The 18,885-nt window shown below is 31.0% G+C and overlaps 1 protein-coding gene across 1 annotated transcript in view; it reads left to right on the top strand.

Moving 5' to 3' along the window:
- The window catches only part of LOC106460134 (transformation/transcription domain-associated protein-like), a 262,616-nt gene that overhangs the window by 147,596 nt on the left and 96,135 nt on the right, over positions 1-18,885 (top strand). The window contains exons 37-41 of the mRNA XM_022386785.1: positions 300-453; positions 3,037-3,243; positions 9,416-9,592; positions 13,215-13,412; positions 16,672-16,818. Coding sequence (XP_022242493.1) covers positions 300-453; positions 3,037-3,243; positions 9,416-9,592; positions 13,215-13,412; positions 16,672-16,818 — 883 coding nt within the window. The remainder of the gene's footprint in view (positions 1-299; positions 454-3,036; positions 3,244-9,415; positions 9,593-13,214; positions 13,413-16,671; positions 16,819-18,885) is intronic.

The following is an 18,885-nucleotide window of genomic DNA, read 5'->3' as shown; positions in this document are numbered from 1 at the left end:
GTTTGAAAAGTTTTGATTAGCTTGCAATTTTTAGTTAATAAAAAATGAATTTTTAAAAACATAATTAGTTATTTTACCTATGAATAAAATGTTAATTTTTGTATTACAAGTTATTTCTTTAATTTAATTCACTATATCTAATGAATAAGTTTTATGAGCTTGGAAAAGTTTTAAAAATTTGATTATTTGTGATTCAGAATTTGCATAAGGTATTACATTAAGCTTCTGTAAACTTATCAGTGAAAGTGACTGAATTCTTTATTGCTTTGATTGAAATTGTAAACAAAATTTTTCTTCAGACGACAAGGGAATAAATTACGAAGGCTAATGACATTTGCTTGGCCTTGTCTTCTGGTTAAAAACTGTGTTGATCCTGCCACTAAGTACCATGGCCATCTACTTCTAGCTCATATCATAGCCAAGTTTGCCATTCATAAAAGAATTGTGTTGCAGGTAAAATACGCATATGTATTTTTTCTAATTTTATAATAACCTCAAATAAAAAATACATTGAGCATGATATTGGTATGTATGTGTGCAGGCATTTGAAATAACAGCTTAAACTGAAATCAATATTTTGTCACCATATTCATAATTTTTCTGTAATAAAAAATTTTTCTCGTATGCGTGGTTTAACTTGACAAATATTTGACCTGAGAGGTAAGTTTTAGTGGTTTTCAGCTTCTATAAGACATAGTTGAACAACTCTATAATAATATAGATACAAAAGTTTGTTTATCTGTTTATTTATTTTAATTTTAATACCAAGTGATCAGTGTAAATAAGATAAATACTATTACTTCCACTACTACTACTACTACTGTTATATTCTTGAGGAGTTTAGCACAGGCTCTTTTCCCTTCAAGGATCTTCTAGTAATAATGTTCAATTCAAGTAACTTTTCAGGCTTTTAAAGTGAGTACTCATATTTGTAGTAAGTAATTTATTTGGACTATCACCATGTTATTTTAGTTTTATAATGCACAAGCTTTTGACTAAATTACCTAAGCCTTCTACAGGTGTGAGACTTCTCATACCTGTAGAAGACTTAGGTAATTGAGCTGAAAGCTTCTGCATTAAAAAAACTAAAATAACATGTTGATATTCCAACTAAATTACGTAATAAAAATGTTCAATTTTTTTAGCTAGCATCTGTTCTTTCCACTTTTTCTAATTCACGTACTGTTATACTTTTGAAGGTTATAACAATATTAGTATAAACAATGAGATTTATGTTATGTATTAAATATAAAAACATTTACCAGTTGTTTAATAGGTGTATTTGTTAAAATATCTTGTTCAGCAAAGTTAAAAATAAGCAATGTGGAAGTATGCATCTACAGTAGTAACAAGCCTAGAAACCTAACATTATGAGATCTGAATTAATCTTCGTAAAAATATTGTGAATTATCTACTCCAGATTTGAATGATAAACAAATAGAAAAATTATGTGTATTAATCTCTGAGTATTATTGTGAATTACCTCTTTGAGTCTTTAGTATGGATAAAATAAATAAAATACTTTGTTATTTTAATATACCATTTTTATTTCTTATATTCCTTTTCTTTGGTATTTAGGTTTCTGAAAATATTTGTAATGTGATGACAACTAAAAATGCTAAGCCTGTTATTCAAAAGAATTTTACTTCAGTATTTTAGGCATAGACAACATTTAACAAAATATAAGCTTAATACGCCCATATACACAATAATGAATAATAATAAAGAAAAAAAGTAAAGTGATTGCTGCCAGTCTGTTTCCACCCTGTGGTTGGTGGTTCGATAATTAGGGACAAAGCCATGCTATGTGAACTATACATTGAGAAACGTGCTGCAATGGGACTCCATAATTGGAGGTAGGAGAGTGTGTGATGTGGCTAGTTCTAAGCTCCTCTGGAGTATAAATCAAATTATCTTATCCTTTATTGTTTTGCATTTGAAACCATTTATGAATGAAATGAGTGACCTAAAAATATTTAATTTTAGCAAACCATAGTATCTTTTAATATTTAATATTCATCAACACTTCAGCTTTTATTAGCTTTTGTGGTAAAATATGTCTTAACTTCATTAGGGCATTTCTTGCAAATGTTTGTGAAATGTATAAGTTCCTGCATTGCGTGCAAATGAAACTCTAGTGTTTGTCTGGTTACTTTATTGATAAGAAATACTTCTTAAAAATAATTCTTTCATTATTACCAGTTTTTACTGGATAATTTGCAATATGTTTCACAACTACTTATGGCTTTTGACTCAAAATACAAGTAGTAACTGCGTCTTTTAGATTTATAAACACTACAGCACAAAAAATTTGCAATCTTCCAGACTATATGTATTCCTGTGAACTTAGTTTTCATCACAGAAATGGTTTAGAATTTTGTCAGCTGTTCACTGGTGATTGACTGAATGCTTGTGCCATCTAGTGAGTGCAGTAAATTCCTTACAAAAGTAGTATATTTTTCCCTTACTACATAGCAACAACTGTGCACACAAATGTTTGTTGGTGATTATGAAAGTGGTCACATGAGTGCTGTTTATTGGTTCTTCCCAATGACTGTAGGCCTTACCAGTCTGTTTAAGAGCATATTTTGCACTTAAACTGTGCTTACAGAATTGAAAAATAATAATAAATGGTAATATTAGTAGTAAGTTACAAAGTTAAATCATTAGGTTTGTGAAACAAATAGATTTGTAGAGTTTGTCTGCTGCTAATGTTGATAATGAGATTTTAAGTGAATTCAATGAAAGGAACAGTCTTTACTCATATTTATTGGCTAAATGCAGTTATTGACAATGAAAGTGTTAATTGGTCTTTTTTTTTTGTCAATGGATTAAACAACAACTATCTTTTTTTTTCATAAAAAGGTTCACAAAATGTAATTCAGTAGAATGTATTAACACCTGAAAGATTATAGAGATATTTGGCTTAATAAACGTGTTTATGTAAAAGAAGATTTCTACAGCTTCTTATAAATGTTGCAAACTTTCATACAAATATTTTATTCATAAGATATGTCCATTGTTGTTGGTGGTTAGGTTTTTCACAGTCTTTTGAAGGCACATGCAGTAGAAGCTCGAACAGTTGTGAAACAAGCTTTGGAGATCCTTACCCCTGCTATGCCTGCTCGTATGGAAGATGGCAACACCATGCTGACTCATTGGACAAAGAAAATTATTGTAGAAGAAGGACATACCTTAGCTCAGCTAGTACACATGCTTCAACTACTAGTTCGGCATTATAAGGTATAGTTATACATTGAAATTGCTTGCATACTGTTGAACTCTTTGTTTTGTTCTCTTAATGTAGTAGAATTGAGTGTTACAAATTGAAAAGTTTTTGGCAACAGAGTAAAGAATACACTGTAGCTCTAAAGGTTAAAATTGTCAAACAGAGTTAATCTTCAGAATTTTTTTTAACTTAATTAAATCTTTATTACTACTAATGATTTAATACTATGTCTAGTGCTGTCAGTCCTTATTTTTGTTCAAAATGTTACGTTGTGAATTTTTTAAAACCTGTTGTTAACTAACTTGTACAAGTGTAGATTTTGTAGTAGATAAAGTATCTAATATAGGTCCTGTTCAAAACATAGCAAAGTTAGTGTAGCTTTAAACTGTGAATAAGGTTTTATTTTATACCATTTCTTTATTAGTTGAATTTACTTATTCTAAGCAACTATACATTAGAATTATAATTGTTAGAAATTCAAATTCACAACTGATTCTTTTGCAGGTCAAGATAGAGAGTAGTGAAGTGTTTGGTCCAACTTAGGACATTTTTTTTTACTTCTGTGTGATTACTAAAATTTATTTTCAGTCTTTTTGTACGTTTCGCAGATATATCTATAAACAAAGTATAATTTGATCCTTTATGTTTTCAGTTGCAAGTCATGCATCATGGTAAATTGTGGTTATCAAAATCAGAATTTTCTTCTTCAATTGTTACCTGTGAAAATTGTATAATTTTTTTTTTGTATATAGCACTAAACAACTTCAGATATCATGGGTTTGAGTAAAGTTAGAAGTATCGTTGAAACTTATTCAATGCAAGCAACTTCAAAGCAACACAAAATTAATTATTTAATTTTGTATTTTACTACTACATGTTAAAGCATACTAAATTTTGAAGGGTCAGTCAATCTCATGTTGTACTTATGTATGGAAACATTATGCTAATATAACAGTAAATTGACAATGATTGATAAGCATAATTCATTTACTTTTAATTTCATTTTGTGTATTCATAGTTTTCACTGGAGATTAGCTGTTTTGGATATTTGAATATAATAAAACTGTGTATAAATGAAAAATATTTAACTGCACTTTTTCCTCCATGTTAGTGTTTTATGTGTGTTATCTTTTGCATATTTAGGTCTAACAAACTATAAAATAAACCATATATTTATATTACAATTATTATTTGATATTAGACATTTTTCATATCAGTCATTTCTATGTTTATGAATGACCACTTGGAGGAGGATACAGAAGAATTCTATGACCATATAGAGGCACTACTGTAACTAAAAAACCCAAAGAATAAAAATTGTTTTGATGAGTAATTTAGGTGCAAAAGTTGGAAAAGGAAAAACACTGATATAGTTGGTCTGCACAGATTAGGGAAGAATATTGAAAGAGCTGCCATCTTGTCCAGTTCTGAAAAACAAAGAAATGCTAATCACCATCACTTGGTTCCAGTATCATAATCAAAGTTTGTGTCTGTACACACACAGTAGAATCCATGGGATCAAGCAAGAAATTAAACTGATTATATCATCATTTCAAAAAAGATTCAGAAATACAATAACTCAAGTAAAGACTTCTCTAGGAGCAGATGGTATTTCTCATCGCAACCCTGAAACTGAGGTTGAAGAAAATTATGGAAAACACCAAGAAGATGAACAAAATATAGGAATTTTGCTGATTGACAAGTAATGAGTTGTATTGCTGTAAGAAAATAGAAATGTTCATAAAAGAAACAAAAGAGGAAGAGAATGTTGCAACATATAGAATGGACTAAAAAAATCATTGAGTGGCTTAAACAGTTCTACCTAAGGATAAGCCAATAGCTATACAGAAGTGGATGAAAAAGTAATCCTGGATCTCGTATAGTAATGAAAGGAAGTTAAAAATAAGGATTAGAAGAACTACAAGGAGTTAGGCAAAGATATTTAGAAGACTACATAATAAAGCAAAAGTAAAGTGGATGAATTATCACTGTGAGGTGATAGAAAATCTACAGAAATATCACAGTCCAAAAGTGAGCAGTAAGATAAAGGAACTGTAGTAGTACTGGGTGTGTGAAAGATGCTATAGGGAACATTTTGGTAGATCCTGATTAGATAATGAAGTGATGATGTAAGTATATTGTGCAATTAGTTGAGAATATGAGAAGCAAAATCAAACCATCATTATGAAAGGGAATTGAAGACCCACAAATTAACATAACATTTACAGACAACAAGGGGCCTGTTGACTGATCGAGGCTGTCCCAACCACTTCAAAAAACAAAAGCAAAATTGAATCCAGCCCTGATCATTGAAGTACTCATTGAGCTTTCCTTTCAAATCCCTTAAATTTACTGTATCCACCATATCTGAAAGCAGCCCATTCCAATTGCCAACCATTCTGTTTCAAATGCAGTACTGTATAAAATTAAGTTGGCTTCTAACCTACCAAAAGTTCTATTTGCATCTTCAGAAATGCTATTTATCTGTCCTCAGAATTGATAGTCAAAAACGTTTTGGGGAATCTCTTGTTTCTTTGTTTCTTGAGTTCCTTGTTTCTCTTGGACACACCCACATGTATCCCCTTAAGTAGATTCTGGCAAATCATTAGAGTGTGTTCACTGTCTTCTCTTATGTTTCTCTTTCTTCTCTTCACATCTGGCTGTTCTAATAGCTCAACCAATTACTCATAACCTTGGGCATCTCTCTTCCTTCAGCTTACCTGGACTTGCATCTGTTCACCAATATAGCCTGTTAGTTCAGGTGTGGTGCGGTTCTGGACACCTGCACCCTTTCTAGGGTTTGGTTCCTATCAGAGCAATCTTTCATTATCACCCTCAAGATATTGGCTGCTCAATATTGATGAAAAGACATAAGAATTTTGTGTAATCTTCACTGGTAGCAAAAAGCAGCAATGGTGACAGAATTTAAATTAAGTGATTGTATGACAATTAGAAGAGGAGTCAGACAGGGATGTATTCTTTCACCTGGGCTGTTTGGTTTGTATGGAGAGATAATAATGAGAGTTATTTGTGAGAAAGAAGGTGTAAAGATTAAAAGAAGGAATATAAACAAAATTGCATATCTAAACAATACTGTCTTGATAGGAGAATCAGAAGAGTTACTTCAGAAACTGATTGATGTTGCCAAACACAAAAATGAAAAATATGATTTGGACTATGGCTGAAACTGTAAATTTTCATGTATCTCTGCAGGGATCTAACAAACCTTCATGCCAAATTTAGTAAAGGTTCATCAAAAGTGGTGAAGTAGTGGTAAAAAACATCCAGAAAAACTGCAAAATGCAAAATTTGTATGTATCTCCCCAATGGACCCAATGAACTTCCATGCCAATTTTGGTGAATATCCATCCATACATTGCGAAGTAGTTACATGAACATACAACAGACAGTATCATTATATTTATGTAGATGTATATGAATAATTATAGTAAATTAATCAAGTTTTGATTTTATAAGGAAATATTTAAATAACTCCTCAGTATGCCCTAGTTTGAGAAACATGACATTTGTTCTCTAGGTCTTTCTCCTTCTCTAATTTTATTTACCACCTCTCTCCGAATTACAGAATTTAACATAAATTACTCATTATAATATTAATATTATTAAGGTAAAGTCCAATTTCTGTAACCATCGGTCCCCTTTGTTTATGGCGTCATGAACTAGAAAATCAGACCCATTTGTCACAACTTTCCTTTTAAAAATTACCGGTAATTATTCTCTGACATTTTGTATTATATCATTTATAACCAGTGATGGAAATGGGAATACACATGAGTACACGCCGAGTACCTAGTTCTCAGTTTGCCTTATTTTTTCCATTGGTCAAGTTTAGTACTATTCAAGATATTTATTAATCCTATTCTCACGGGTCAAAGGCCATGTCATCGCATTTGTTGACTTGCATTCAAAATTTTATTGAGCTACTATTTTATGAATTTATATCAGTAAGTTTGGTATTAAATTGTAGATTATAATTTAAATTTGTATATTATACATTATTTAATTTCTTGATTTAAAATAAGAATCTCCTATCTTTTCTGTTTGCTTTTTTATACCTATCATCCCACTGCTCCTTCTAAGCATGTTCCTAGTTCCTAAAACCCAGTTCCTTTCCTGTTTATGACAAATAGTAAGGCAAAGTTTTAACCTATCAAATGGTGTATAATGCTATATTGTTTTCAGTACACAATGTTGTCAGTTTCATCTTCAGTTTGAAAGTTTATTTTGTGGTGCTCAGATCAAGTGCCTGAGGGAATTATTTTAAGACTTCTTATCTTAGGTAGAAAGCTAGTTAAATTATAATCATTAGAGGGTATTGTTTGCTTTGTGCATGTTATTATTCTATGTTCTTAGATCATTATTTAAGTAAAGAAAAATTATTTAGTGTATTTTTATAATCATTATAAAAAAAAAAGGAGATCAAATGTAAGTACTAAGTTTTATGTATAATTTTTTTTACATATTGTTATAAAAGTAACTAAAGTGTAAAACTTAACAGTTTATTAGGTTAGAATAAGGTCAGATTAGTTAAGATAATGAAAAATAATTATTCTTTATTAGGTATACTTGCATGCAGCTGGTGTTATGTCATTCAATATGGTAATGTGAACTACCATTCACTGAGTGATTTGCAACTTGTGTGTTATGTCGTTCAGTAAGGTAATGTGAGCTACCATTCACCAGGTGATTTGCAACTTTTGTGGCAGGATTATCAGTTAGGCATGGTTCAAAGGGCAATAAAATTAAGTAGAAACATGAGTAGAATGTAGCCTTAAGTTATTTAGGATAAACAATTGTAGTTCTCTGTTACAATCTGCAGTCATTCTAGAAAGAAAAAAGGTAACTTGGTCTATTTCATATTTTCTTATAGTGGTTACAAGGTTGGTCAAATCAGTGGAATCTGTATAGAGTTTGAGTAGAGAAAATAACATAATACGGTTTGACTGAAAAAAAATTAATATTCATTTAGGAGGTTTGAGAGGTTACGTAAATGAAATTTGAAAATTTTCAGATGAAGAAAACTTTTTAATCTGAGTATGAAAATTACTTTCAACTCAGACCAGTGAATGCTATGACTCCATTTATTCAGAGACAAACTTTAGTAAAAATACTTAATTGAAAGGTCTGGCTCTTTGTGTACAAAAGACTTGTAATGTTTATCAAAAGCTTGCCAGATATTGTCAAGATGCATTAAGTACTTTAATAATTGTAGTATGTATACCTTCATGGTTACATGGTGGATACAAGGTCTTGTAAAACATGCAAGCTTGTGTCCATAGGGTTAATATCAAGAAAACAAGAGCTATGTGTGGGATTGAGTTGTAGGTTCTCCTGAAATGTGTAATTGAAATAGATGAACAAGCTGTTAAATAAATGTCAAAATTTGTATGTTTTTTTAAAAGATCCAAATAAGAAATTAAGATAAGAATAGCTATGGCAAATGCTGAATATGAGTCATCTGCTTACCAACTAGAAGATAATGATGGAGACACAGATGAGGATAGTATATGTTACATTTGATCAGTGATGCTTTATGGTTGTGAAACATGCAAAATAGTGGAACAAAACTGGCTATGACAGAAATATGGATTCTAAGGAGAATAAAAAATGGGGAAGTATTAGAACATATCAAATTTGTAGACTGATAAAAATCACAGTGACAAGGAAGGCAAATTTTTTGGATCTGATGGGAGAATAGGGCTTGCATTACTGCTAAGACTGAAGGCAAGAGATCGAAAGAAAGAAAAAGAAGTATGTGGACATCTTGAGGTTCTTTGGTTGAGAAGGACAAGAAGAACTACTTGTTGTGAGAAACAAGGAACAGATAGAGATGGAGATCCAAGACTGTTGATTCCCAGATTAGGGCCAACACATGAGGATGATGATTTGACAGTTTGTAAACTTATTTGTTATCAAGTTAAAAACCTTATGTCTATAAAACACTCTTCTATTGTTGTTCACACTTTAAAATTTGTATCTATTATAAATTTTGTTTTTGAGGTTTGGTGAACTGTGACTGGAAATACTGAAAGTTATTATCATAATACAGCTGCCTGTCATAGATTTGAATAGACTTACAATAATAATAAGTTTCAGTTTGGTGTAAAGTGTTTTGTATATTCCATCACAACATAAAAACTCTTAACTTGAGTGCTTTTCCATAAGGTTTATTATCCAGTCCGTCACCATCTGATCCAGCACATGATGAGTTCCGTACAGAGGCTTGGCTTCACAGCAAATGCTGCAATTGATCATAAGAAGTTAGCTGTTGAGCTTGCAGAAGTTGTAATTCAGTGGGAGTTACAAAGACACAAGGAGGAGCAGGATCAGTCACCTTCAGAGGTAAAGTAGAAATGTTAGTTGAGTAGAAGAACTTAAAATGTTTCTCTGTTATGGTTTTTGTATATTGGGCTACAGTTAATTTGCTCATTATTCATTAATATAGTATGTTGATTAATTGATGTTATTGACCCTCTCGATATCAGTGGGTAAGAGTGTTATGTCATGAATTTTTACAAAATTACATTCAAAATATAATTAAGCTATTTTATTATTAATATATATGAGTAAACTCTGCATCAAAGTATAGTTACTAAATCAAATTTTAATATTATATAAGATTTAATTTCTTAATTTCAAAAGAAAATGTTTAAATATATTCTCAATCTCCTTTTGTCTGTGTAACATGACATTTGTTTGTTCCAACTTGCCCTGGGTTTCTCATAAAAAAGGAGAAGTTTGTCCTCACTACCATACAGTACCTCATCCATTTAGGGGTATTTTTCAATTGACGTCTCAGATGGGCCCGACCTTCTCTTCTACATCTTCAGGCCATGGAACGGGCCGTTCTTCTAATACAGTCATCATCACTGGCATGTGTGGTTCTGGCATTTTTGGGAATGTGGGCATTTTTTTAATCACTCGTTCCTTTGGGTGGGGCTTACATCTGTTTCTTTCAGTGGTCATGATGAGACCAATGGAACATTTGCACAGATGTGCTGGATTATTTGGTGCACCTGTCGGCTTCCAGCTGACTTGATCTTGGCTGGCATTTGAACAGGGACAACACAACAGAGGTACATCTTTTCATGGATGCTTCTCTCAAGGGATGTGGAGCTTGTGCAGAGGAGATGGAATTCAAGGGCCTCTGGACAGAAGATGAATCTTCTCTCCACATCAGTCTTTTAGAGCTTCTAGCAGTTCAGTGAGCTATGTCTCAGGTTCTTGAATTGTTGCGAGAGAAAGTGGTAATGCTTTACTTAGACAATTCCAATGTAGCTTCCTACATCTCCAAGCAAGGTGGCACTCATTGCAGGTCTCTTTATTTTCAGACATTGGATCTTCTCTTTTGGGTACACAATCATGAAATTGTTCTCCTTGCTTGTCATGTACCAAGTGTTATGAATTTAGTGGCTGATCATTTATCTAGTCACAACAGAGTTTTTCCCATGGAATGGGTGCTTCATCCACTAGCATTTCATTGGAGCTGTTCTCGTCTTGGGACACCTCAGATTGATGCTATTGCAACTCACTGGAATACCCAGCTCCTGTCCTTCTGGGCTTCTCTTCCTCCTTGGGCTTTGGGCATTGATTCTCTTGGGCCAGGATTGGATAGTTCTTCATCTTTACGTGTTCTTTCCAATTTGTCTCTTATCCAAGGTTCTTGCACTGATTTGCTCTTCATTCTGTTGAGTTCTTCTGGTGGAGCTATATTGGCCAGGTCAGCCTTTGTTTCCACTTGTTTAATATCTTTAGGAGTACCAACCTCTTACGCTTCCTCTCTAGCCATCAGTCTTGGTTGGACGTCCTCTATCCGGCGAACAACATGCTTCGGCTTCACACCTGGCTTTTATGTGTTCCATTGCACAACATCAGGTGGAATCTTTATTAACATGGGCCATATGGCATTCTTCATTGGATGTATATCCACATAAGTGGTTTATATATCATCAGTTGTCTCTCAGACAAGGTTTTAATCCCTCTTTCTTACTGATTTGCATGTTTCTTGATTTCTGACATGGTTATTCCACAAAGGTTTGACACTTTCATCCATTTCTCTGTACAAGGCAGCTTTCTATGCTACATTTTGTTTTTCTGGAAGAAATAAAGTTTTTGATTCCCATGTTTTATCCATGCCTCAGAAATATTTTTGGATTATCCATCCTCGACTTCCTTTCCATGTTCGTAATTGGAATATCTTAGTGGTTCTTCATGCCTTATTTATTCCACACTTTGGACCTTTGTTTAAGACTTTTTTTTTTTCTTTTTGGCTAGCGAACGTTGACATTTGTATGTGTTTGTGATTCATGTTCACAAGACCCCACTAGTGTGCTATTACTGTATCTCACTTTTGAACACCTCTTTTCTACACAGAAGCTTTCACTGTGGATCTTGCCCTCACTAGCCCCTCCACCTTGTCAGTGTGGGATTCTAGCTAAAGTGTGAAAAAATGTGTGTTTCAGAAATTAACATTTTCCTATACTGAAAATGTATATCCAATAATACTTACCTGCAGTCACACTCTCCCACCCTTCCTCCCCATGATATATCTGGTATCAGGTCTGCTACCTTGGACCATCTTGAAAAGTGAATATGAAGTAATAATTGGGAGCGTATATGCGGATCTGGGGTGGGGACGCATTGATGTAGGTGGATAGAATCACAAGATTTAACTTTCTATGGGCATTATAGTGGGGTACAAAGGCTAGAGAAAACATTACCTTAAAATTTATATATTTTATGTTATAGATTAGAAAAATTTATCTTATATATCCATTCAATTGCAACTTAATTGACATTCATTAGTATATTTCTTTTCATACTTTGTTTTGCCAAAAATATATATCTGTGACTTAGAACCTGGCCTTTTATAATCACATCAAGTTTGACTAGCTAATGGTATTTTCGGTAACAATATTCTTGTCTGAGATCAAATTCAATCTGATAAATATATATATATTTATTTATTTATATTTACTTAGTGTATTGTTTGGATACAATAAACTTAAAAATTTTCAATAAATAAGGATTTGAATTATCAGAATATTTTGCCGTCATTTACTATACTCATTAAATGTACCTAGGCTTACCTGATATTTTCTCATACAATCAAATTTCTGTAACTTTCAAACAAAAATAATTTAACACAAAACATTTTTCAGATATAAAAGGATATCTAAAGACAACATTAGAAAATTCTCATATCCATAATTTATTCATGATTTTTTAAACTTCTCATTACATTCAATTATGTCTTTTTTTTTCCATGGAACCATAACTTACTGCTCATACCACATTATTCACTCTATATTGATGTAAATAGTTTATAATCTGTTTTATCCAATACCTGTTAATTTTTGTTTGTAGCCATTTTCATAGCTGAACTTTATTAGTTCTTCATATCATAAAAGGTGGGAATGAAAAGCTGTATTAATAAAACTGGAAAGATTTGGAAAATTACATGAGGAACAAAATATGATTGATTATATTCTCAAAAGATGATAGTTTCTAAACAAATAATAAACCAATGCTTTGGGAAGGGCAGAAAAATTCTTAAGAAATCTACAAGTACATGTTTATAGGAGAATACTCCTCAGAGCTCAAAGAAATTGAAAATTAAAAAAAATTCATTTTCCTTCTGAAATACACTAAATTAATGTTATAAAATATCAATTCTAAAACATTTTTAAGGTAATAATTGTGGAAATACAGTTAGAATTATTATTTTTGTGGTATTTTCAGGTAAATTTGATTTCTCTTCAGAGTGACAAGATATGTCTGCAGAGTAACAGGCGATCCAATAAGATAGTTATTAGAAAAGTAATTCTGAATACCTGCATTGAACTCAGTTTGTGAGAAATAGACTGGATACAAATGTACCAAAATACAATAAACAATCTATATTTATGTGAGAAACAAATTACATCACCTAATTTTGGGACTTCTATACATTTCTTTTCCTAAGATTGTTGGAGATACAAGTCTTCCCATTGGCAGTGGAGTTGGACTTAAACGATCCCTTTCTGTAGAAAGTGGTCAGGACCCTAAAAGGCCTCGTAATCCATCAGGAGCAAGTACAAAATCAGGAGCTGACAGTAATAAACCAATTGACAAGGTGCATGCTGATGCTGTGGTCAATTTTTTACTCAGAATGGCTTGTCAGGTAGAAAGATTGTGTGGGTTTTTTGTACATAATAAGCAATTAACACATGCTATGGGCATTTGTTTTTCTTAGCATGTCCCAAGGTTTTACTGAGCTACATTCCAAATTTAATTAAACTACAAGAAGTGCAAAATTTAATGTAAATTACTCATTATAATGATGTCATCACTCAAACAAAGCATTATTTTTATAGCTTTCAATTTTATTTGGTTTCAGAGTCATAAGCTAGAAAATCAAACCCCTCTTGCCACGTCTACCTGTCACATTCTCTTTTTTTTTAGAAATTACCATTAGTTCTTTCTGATGTTTAATACTATATTATTTATAACCAATAGAAAGCCAAGCTTTTAATCTACCAAATGGCAAATTATATTACATTGTTTTCTGTACAGAGAATTGATTATTTTGCTTCCAGTTAAAACTTTATTCCCATGAGAAACGCATTGATGAGCTTAGCTGAATTTTTAACAGCTCTGGTCGAATAGTTAGAAAGTCAGAAAAATTGTAATAGTTATAGGACATTGTCTTGTTTTTGCTTGGTATTATTCTGTGTTCTTGGTTGTTATGTAATTGAATAACAAAATATTTAGAGCAGTAGTACTATTAATATAAAAAAAAGAAGGGTTAAGTTTCATTGACAGTCAACAGCAAAGAGAAAAAAAGAAGTCCCAGGTAAGAACTTTTTTTCTTGTTTTTCATGTGTATTCTTTATTTATTATTATAAAATGTCAAAATCAGAAATCTTTAGGTTAGATTAAATAAAATAAATAATAATAAATTTTCATGAGATACTATGCGAGCAACTCATAAGCAGCCCACGAGTTGTGTAGTTCGACAGTGTAACGTAAACTACATGTTTTTCAAGTGGTTTACAAATTTTATGGTGAGAATATTATTTTGACATGGTTCAAAGGGCAACAAATCAATAAAATTTAAGTATAAACAGATGTGTACTGTTATGAGTTTAAAGCTATTTAGGATAAACAAATTTAGTTTCGTGTTAAAATTTGAAGTCATTCTAGAAAGAAAAAAAGGATATTTAAATTTACTTTGATTTATTTTTTGGTTTATATGAGGTCAGTCAAATTGACCAATCTTATATAAAGTTAGGGGAGAGAAAATAAACAATTAAAATATATAGTTTTACTGAAAAAACTTGTTTGAAGATGAAGAAAAGTGTTTTTAATCTGGTTACTGAAAGTTTCTGAAATTTCATACAGATGAATTGGCCGAATCAACTGAGCCTGTAACGAGAGAGAGTTAATAGACATTTGTTATTAGTGTTATTCTTTTATTGACATTGTTACATTTCTTGATTTAACTGTTTGCTAAGAGCTTAGTCAAATCAGCCAAGTTTGTGACCCCAACTTGACCTTTATAGTTTGAATACTATACTTCTAATGTGTTTTGTGTGTCTTCACTAAATTTGCAAGTTTTTAGTAAGCATTAAGCATCTTTTGTAGACAAAAAGTCAGAATTTTTAATAAAGTATTTTCACTAAAAGTTTCTACTTGAATATGTGGAGTCAAAGTGCAAAATTATTTTTGTGTTAAGATTAAAAATACTTTTCTTCATCTGAAAATTGCCCAATTTCATTTGCATAATATCTAAAACCTCCTAAATATATTTCAGACTTTTTTTTTCTAGTAAAACATTATATTTTATCTGCTATTTTCTCTACTCTAACTCTATACCAGGTTCTTCAATTTGACTTACCTCATAACCACCATAAAAAGATAGGTAATAAATCTAAATTACCCTTTTGTTCTTTCTAGAATGACTTCAAATCCTAATGTAAAACTACATTTGTTTGGCCTTAAAAGTTTAAATCTCATAACAGTACACATCTGTTCCTACTTAAATTTTATTGTTTTATTGCCCTTTGAACCATGTCTAACTAACAATCCTGCCATACAAGTTGGAAATCACTTGTTGAATGTGTAGCTTAAGTTACCCTATCTAATTACATAAAGCTCAGACTACTTGCAAGCTGCTCATGAGTGTACCTTGTGAATTTTTTTCTCTCTCTATCTTACCTAATCTAACCTTATGTAATGAAACAAATTTCTGATTTTTAAATTTTAGTTACTTTTATGATAATAAATAAAAAATACACTTGAAAAGTATAATATCTGGAACTTCTTTTTTTTTTCCCTGTTGATTGTTGATGAAATTTAAACCTACTTTTTTATACTAATAGTAGTACTACTAGACTAAATAACTTTTTATTTAATTAAATAGTGCATCTATGAACACAGAAGAATAATACATAAAAAGCAGACAATATCTGATAATTATTATAATTTTTCTGGCCATTAAAAATTCAGCTAATCTCCTCAGTGTGTTTCCTGTGGGAATAAAGTTTGAACTAGAAGGAAAATAGACAATTCTCTGTATGAAAAACAATGTAATATAATACATCATTTGATAGATTAAATAATATAGTATTAAATGTTGGAGAGAACTATCGGCAATTTGTGAAAATGAGGATGTGGCAAGAAGGACCTGGTTTTCTATTTTATGACTATGTAATTAGATAAGATTGAAGACTATAAAAATAATGCTTTTTTGAGTGATAACAATGATATAATGAGTAATTTACATTAAATTCCGTAATTCTTGAATAGTTAGTAAATAAATTAGAAGAGAAGGGATGCGTAGAGAGCATATATCACAATTCTCATGTGAGAATGAGAATTTTTTTAACTTTAACTTCTCCTTATACAATTAAGAACTTAAAACCTAAATAATATTAAAATTTAATTTATTAAATATGTTTTTATGCTAAGTTTATTCATATGCTGTGATAATAAAGTTATTTAATTAAATTTTGAATGTAACTCTCTAAAGAAAAGTTGTAATACACACACTTTGACTGGCCTATAGCAAGAGGGTTAAAGTTTGTATTGAGAAAAGTTACACTTGGCATTATTTCCAGTTTAGTTTATATTTATGTGCAACTTTATATTATTAATAATTCAAACAGATTTGCTGCCAGTCATTGATAGTTATAATGCACTCTTCACATTTTCTTGTTTAAGAAACATTTATGAAAAAAAGACAGTATTAAAGCATATGCAAGTTACAGAAGTAATTTTTATCTTTTCTGAGATGTCAAATGTTTTAGCATAACTCATTTTTAATTATCACTTTACTGAAGATTTTTTGCCAGACCTGGAAAGACATTGTAATAAAAATATATTTTCTTGTTTAGAATTGCAATTAGTGTGTGTGTATGTATATATGTGTATATATATAGGTCAATGAGACATCAACCACTGTAGGTTCTCCTGGTGAAATGCTGTCACGGAAATGTGTTGCACTTTTAAAAACAGCTTTGAAACCTGATGTTTGGCCTAATGCAGAACTTAAGTTGGCATGGTTTGATAAACTCCTTATGACAGTCGTAAGTTGAAACTATTTAATAATTTCTTATTAGAACTCACTTTAAACCTTAAGTTAAGCTACCAGATTTTTATAAATTTTATATAATAGTTTTATTAAAGTACTTTTTTTAGAACCTGAACTAAAGATATCTGTGTTTAACAAATTTCAATAATGTAATCATTTACCTTACAACAAAATATTAAAAGTTTATAAAAACTTGTATTATTTTTTTGTCGTAATTAACATCTGTGTATTAATTTGAGCAGTATTTGTGAAACTTCATTACCCTTTTGGCAAAGGTATTCCTTTCTGTACATATCATGAGATTTAACAGAGCTACATTCAAAATTTAATTAATCCTACTGAGATGGATCTTCCTATGGTCATGAGCCAAAGGCATTTCATTGCATTTGTAGACTCACATTCAAAATTTTGTTGAACTACTGTCTTATGAATGTATGTCAATAAGTTTGGTATCAAATTGTTGATTATAATTCATATTTTTCTTTTATACAATAGTTAATTTCTTAATTTAAAAGCAAATAAATAAAAGTCCTAAATGTTGATTTTTGTGGGTCACGTGGTACATTGAATGCATCATTGGTTCAGATCAGATGTTTGTAATGTAAAAATACAAAGTCTATAGTTTCTTACGAATTAGATACTCAAATTACCGATATTGACAAGCTAGAATATAAGATAAGAACCTCCTATCTTTTCTATTTTGTGAGATAATATATTTATTGAAACAACCAAGGAGGCCCCACCCACCTCTTCAATTTTTGAAAATACTGCTTATGTACACCTACTTCACCCAATAACATGTGTATAACCAATTAAAAGATCAGAATGTTCCCCTAGTGGTTTTTTGAGCTTCTGCTTGCACAGGAAACTCTTTCTTTTGTTTGTAGATTCCAAGTGGTAAGGTAAGACATTAACCATTTCGAGACGGGTCACAGGGGAAAGGCCATGTCACCTTGTTTGTTGACTCACATTCAAAAGTTTATTGAACTACTATTTCATACATTTATGTCAATAAGTTTGGTATCAAACTGTAGATTATTGTTCAAATGTTAGAACTATACATTACTCAATTTTTTAATTTAAAAGTAAATATTAAAAAAACACAGATGAACATCGATTTTTGTGTGTCACGTGGTATGTTGAATGCAGCACTGGTTCAGTTTAGATGTTTGTGAAGTCAAAATACTAAATCTGTAGTTTCATATGAATTAGAAACTCTAAGTACAGATATTGACAAGCTAGAATATAAAATAAGAAGGTCTTTACAATTTGCTAAGATATTGCTCATGTAATAAATCAAACACAGTGGCACCCTGCTCACCTCTTTCCATTTTTGGAAATGCTCCATTATATACACTTACTTCTATATATGACATGAATAACCAATCAGAAGCTTAGAATGTCCCCCTAGAGGTTATTTCAGCCTTTCTAACATTCCTTTCGCCATTTATTTCTTTTGAACCAAGATTTCAATGAGGTAGTTTGTGTCTTTAGTCTGCTCGAAATTTCATATTTTTTAGACCCAAATACAGATTTGTTAAAAGTTTGATAAATTATAGTAGAATTCTATGATACTGATGTACTAATTTCTGATTTTTTAGTTATTCAAAAGTAAGGCTTAGCAAACTGCATCATGTAGCAACAGAGTACAACTACAAAGGTCGTAAGTAGAAGAGATAATTGTTTGTTTTACTTCTCTATTTACTGTTCTATGTTTTAGGAAAAAATAACTTTAAGAACTTATTTCAAAACATCAATAATCTATATACATATATAATATATAATATAATTGAAATGTGACTGTATTTTACAAAATACTAGTTGACTAAAACACAGCCAAGACAAATTACTTTGTACAGACCAAAGGTCAGTTTTATATTATTGATACAATAACATGAATGCACGTGAGCCACGTTGTTATAACTTCTGTATTGTTAGCTAGGCACGGATGAAAGGTCAATATAATAAAAATAATAAATAAATATAAATGTATAATGTTATAAGATTTAAGCTATTTAGTCTAGACATTTATGTTTTTATGTTATAATTTGTGTTCATTCTA

Source organism: Limulus polyphemus, unplaced genomic scaffold, assembly GCF_000517525.1.
Source record: "Limulus polyphemus unplaced genomic scaffold, Limulus_polyphemus-2.1.2 Scaffold716, whole genome shotgun sequence".
In the NCBI taxonomy this organism is placed as follows: domain Eukaryota; kingdom Metazoa; phylum Arthropoda; class Merostomata; order Xiphosura; family Limulidae; genus Limulus; species Limulus polyphemus.
Note: the sequence above shows the minus strand (reverse complement) of the source record. Positions and strands in the feature narration are given on the sequence as shown.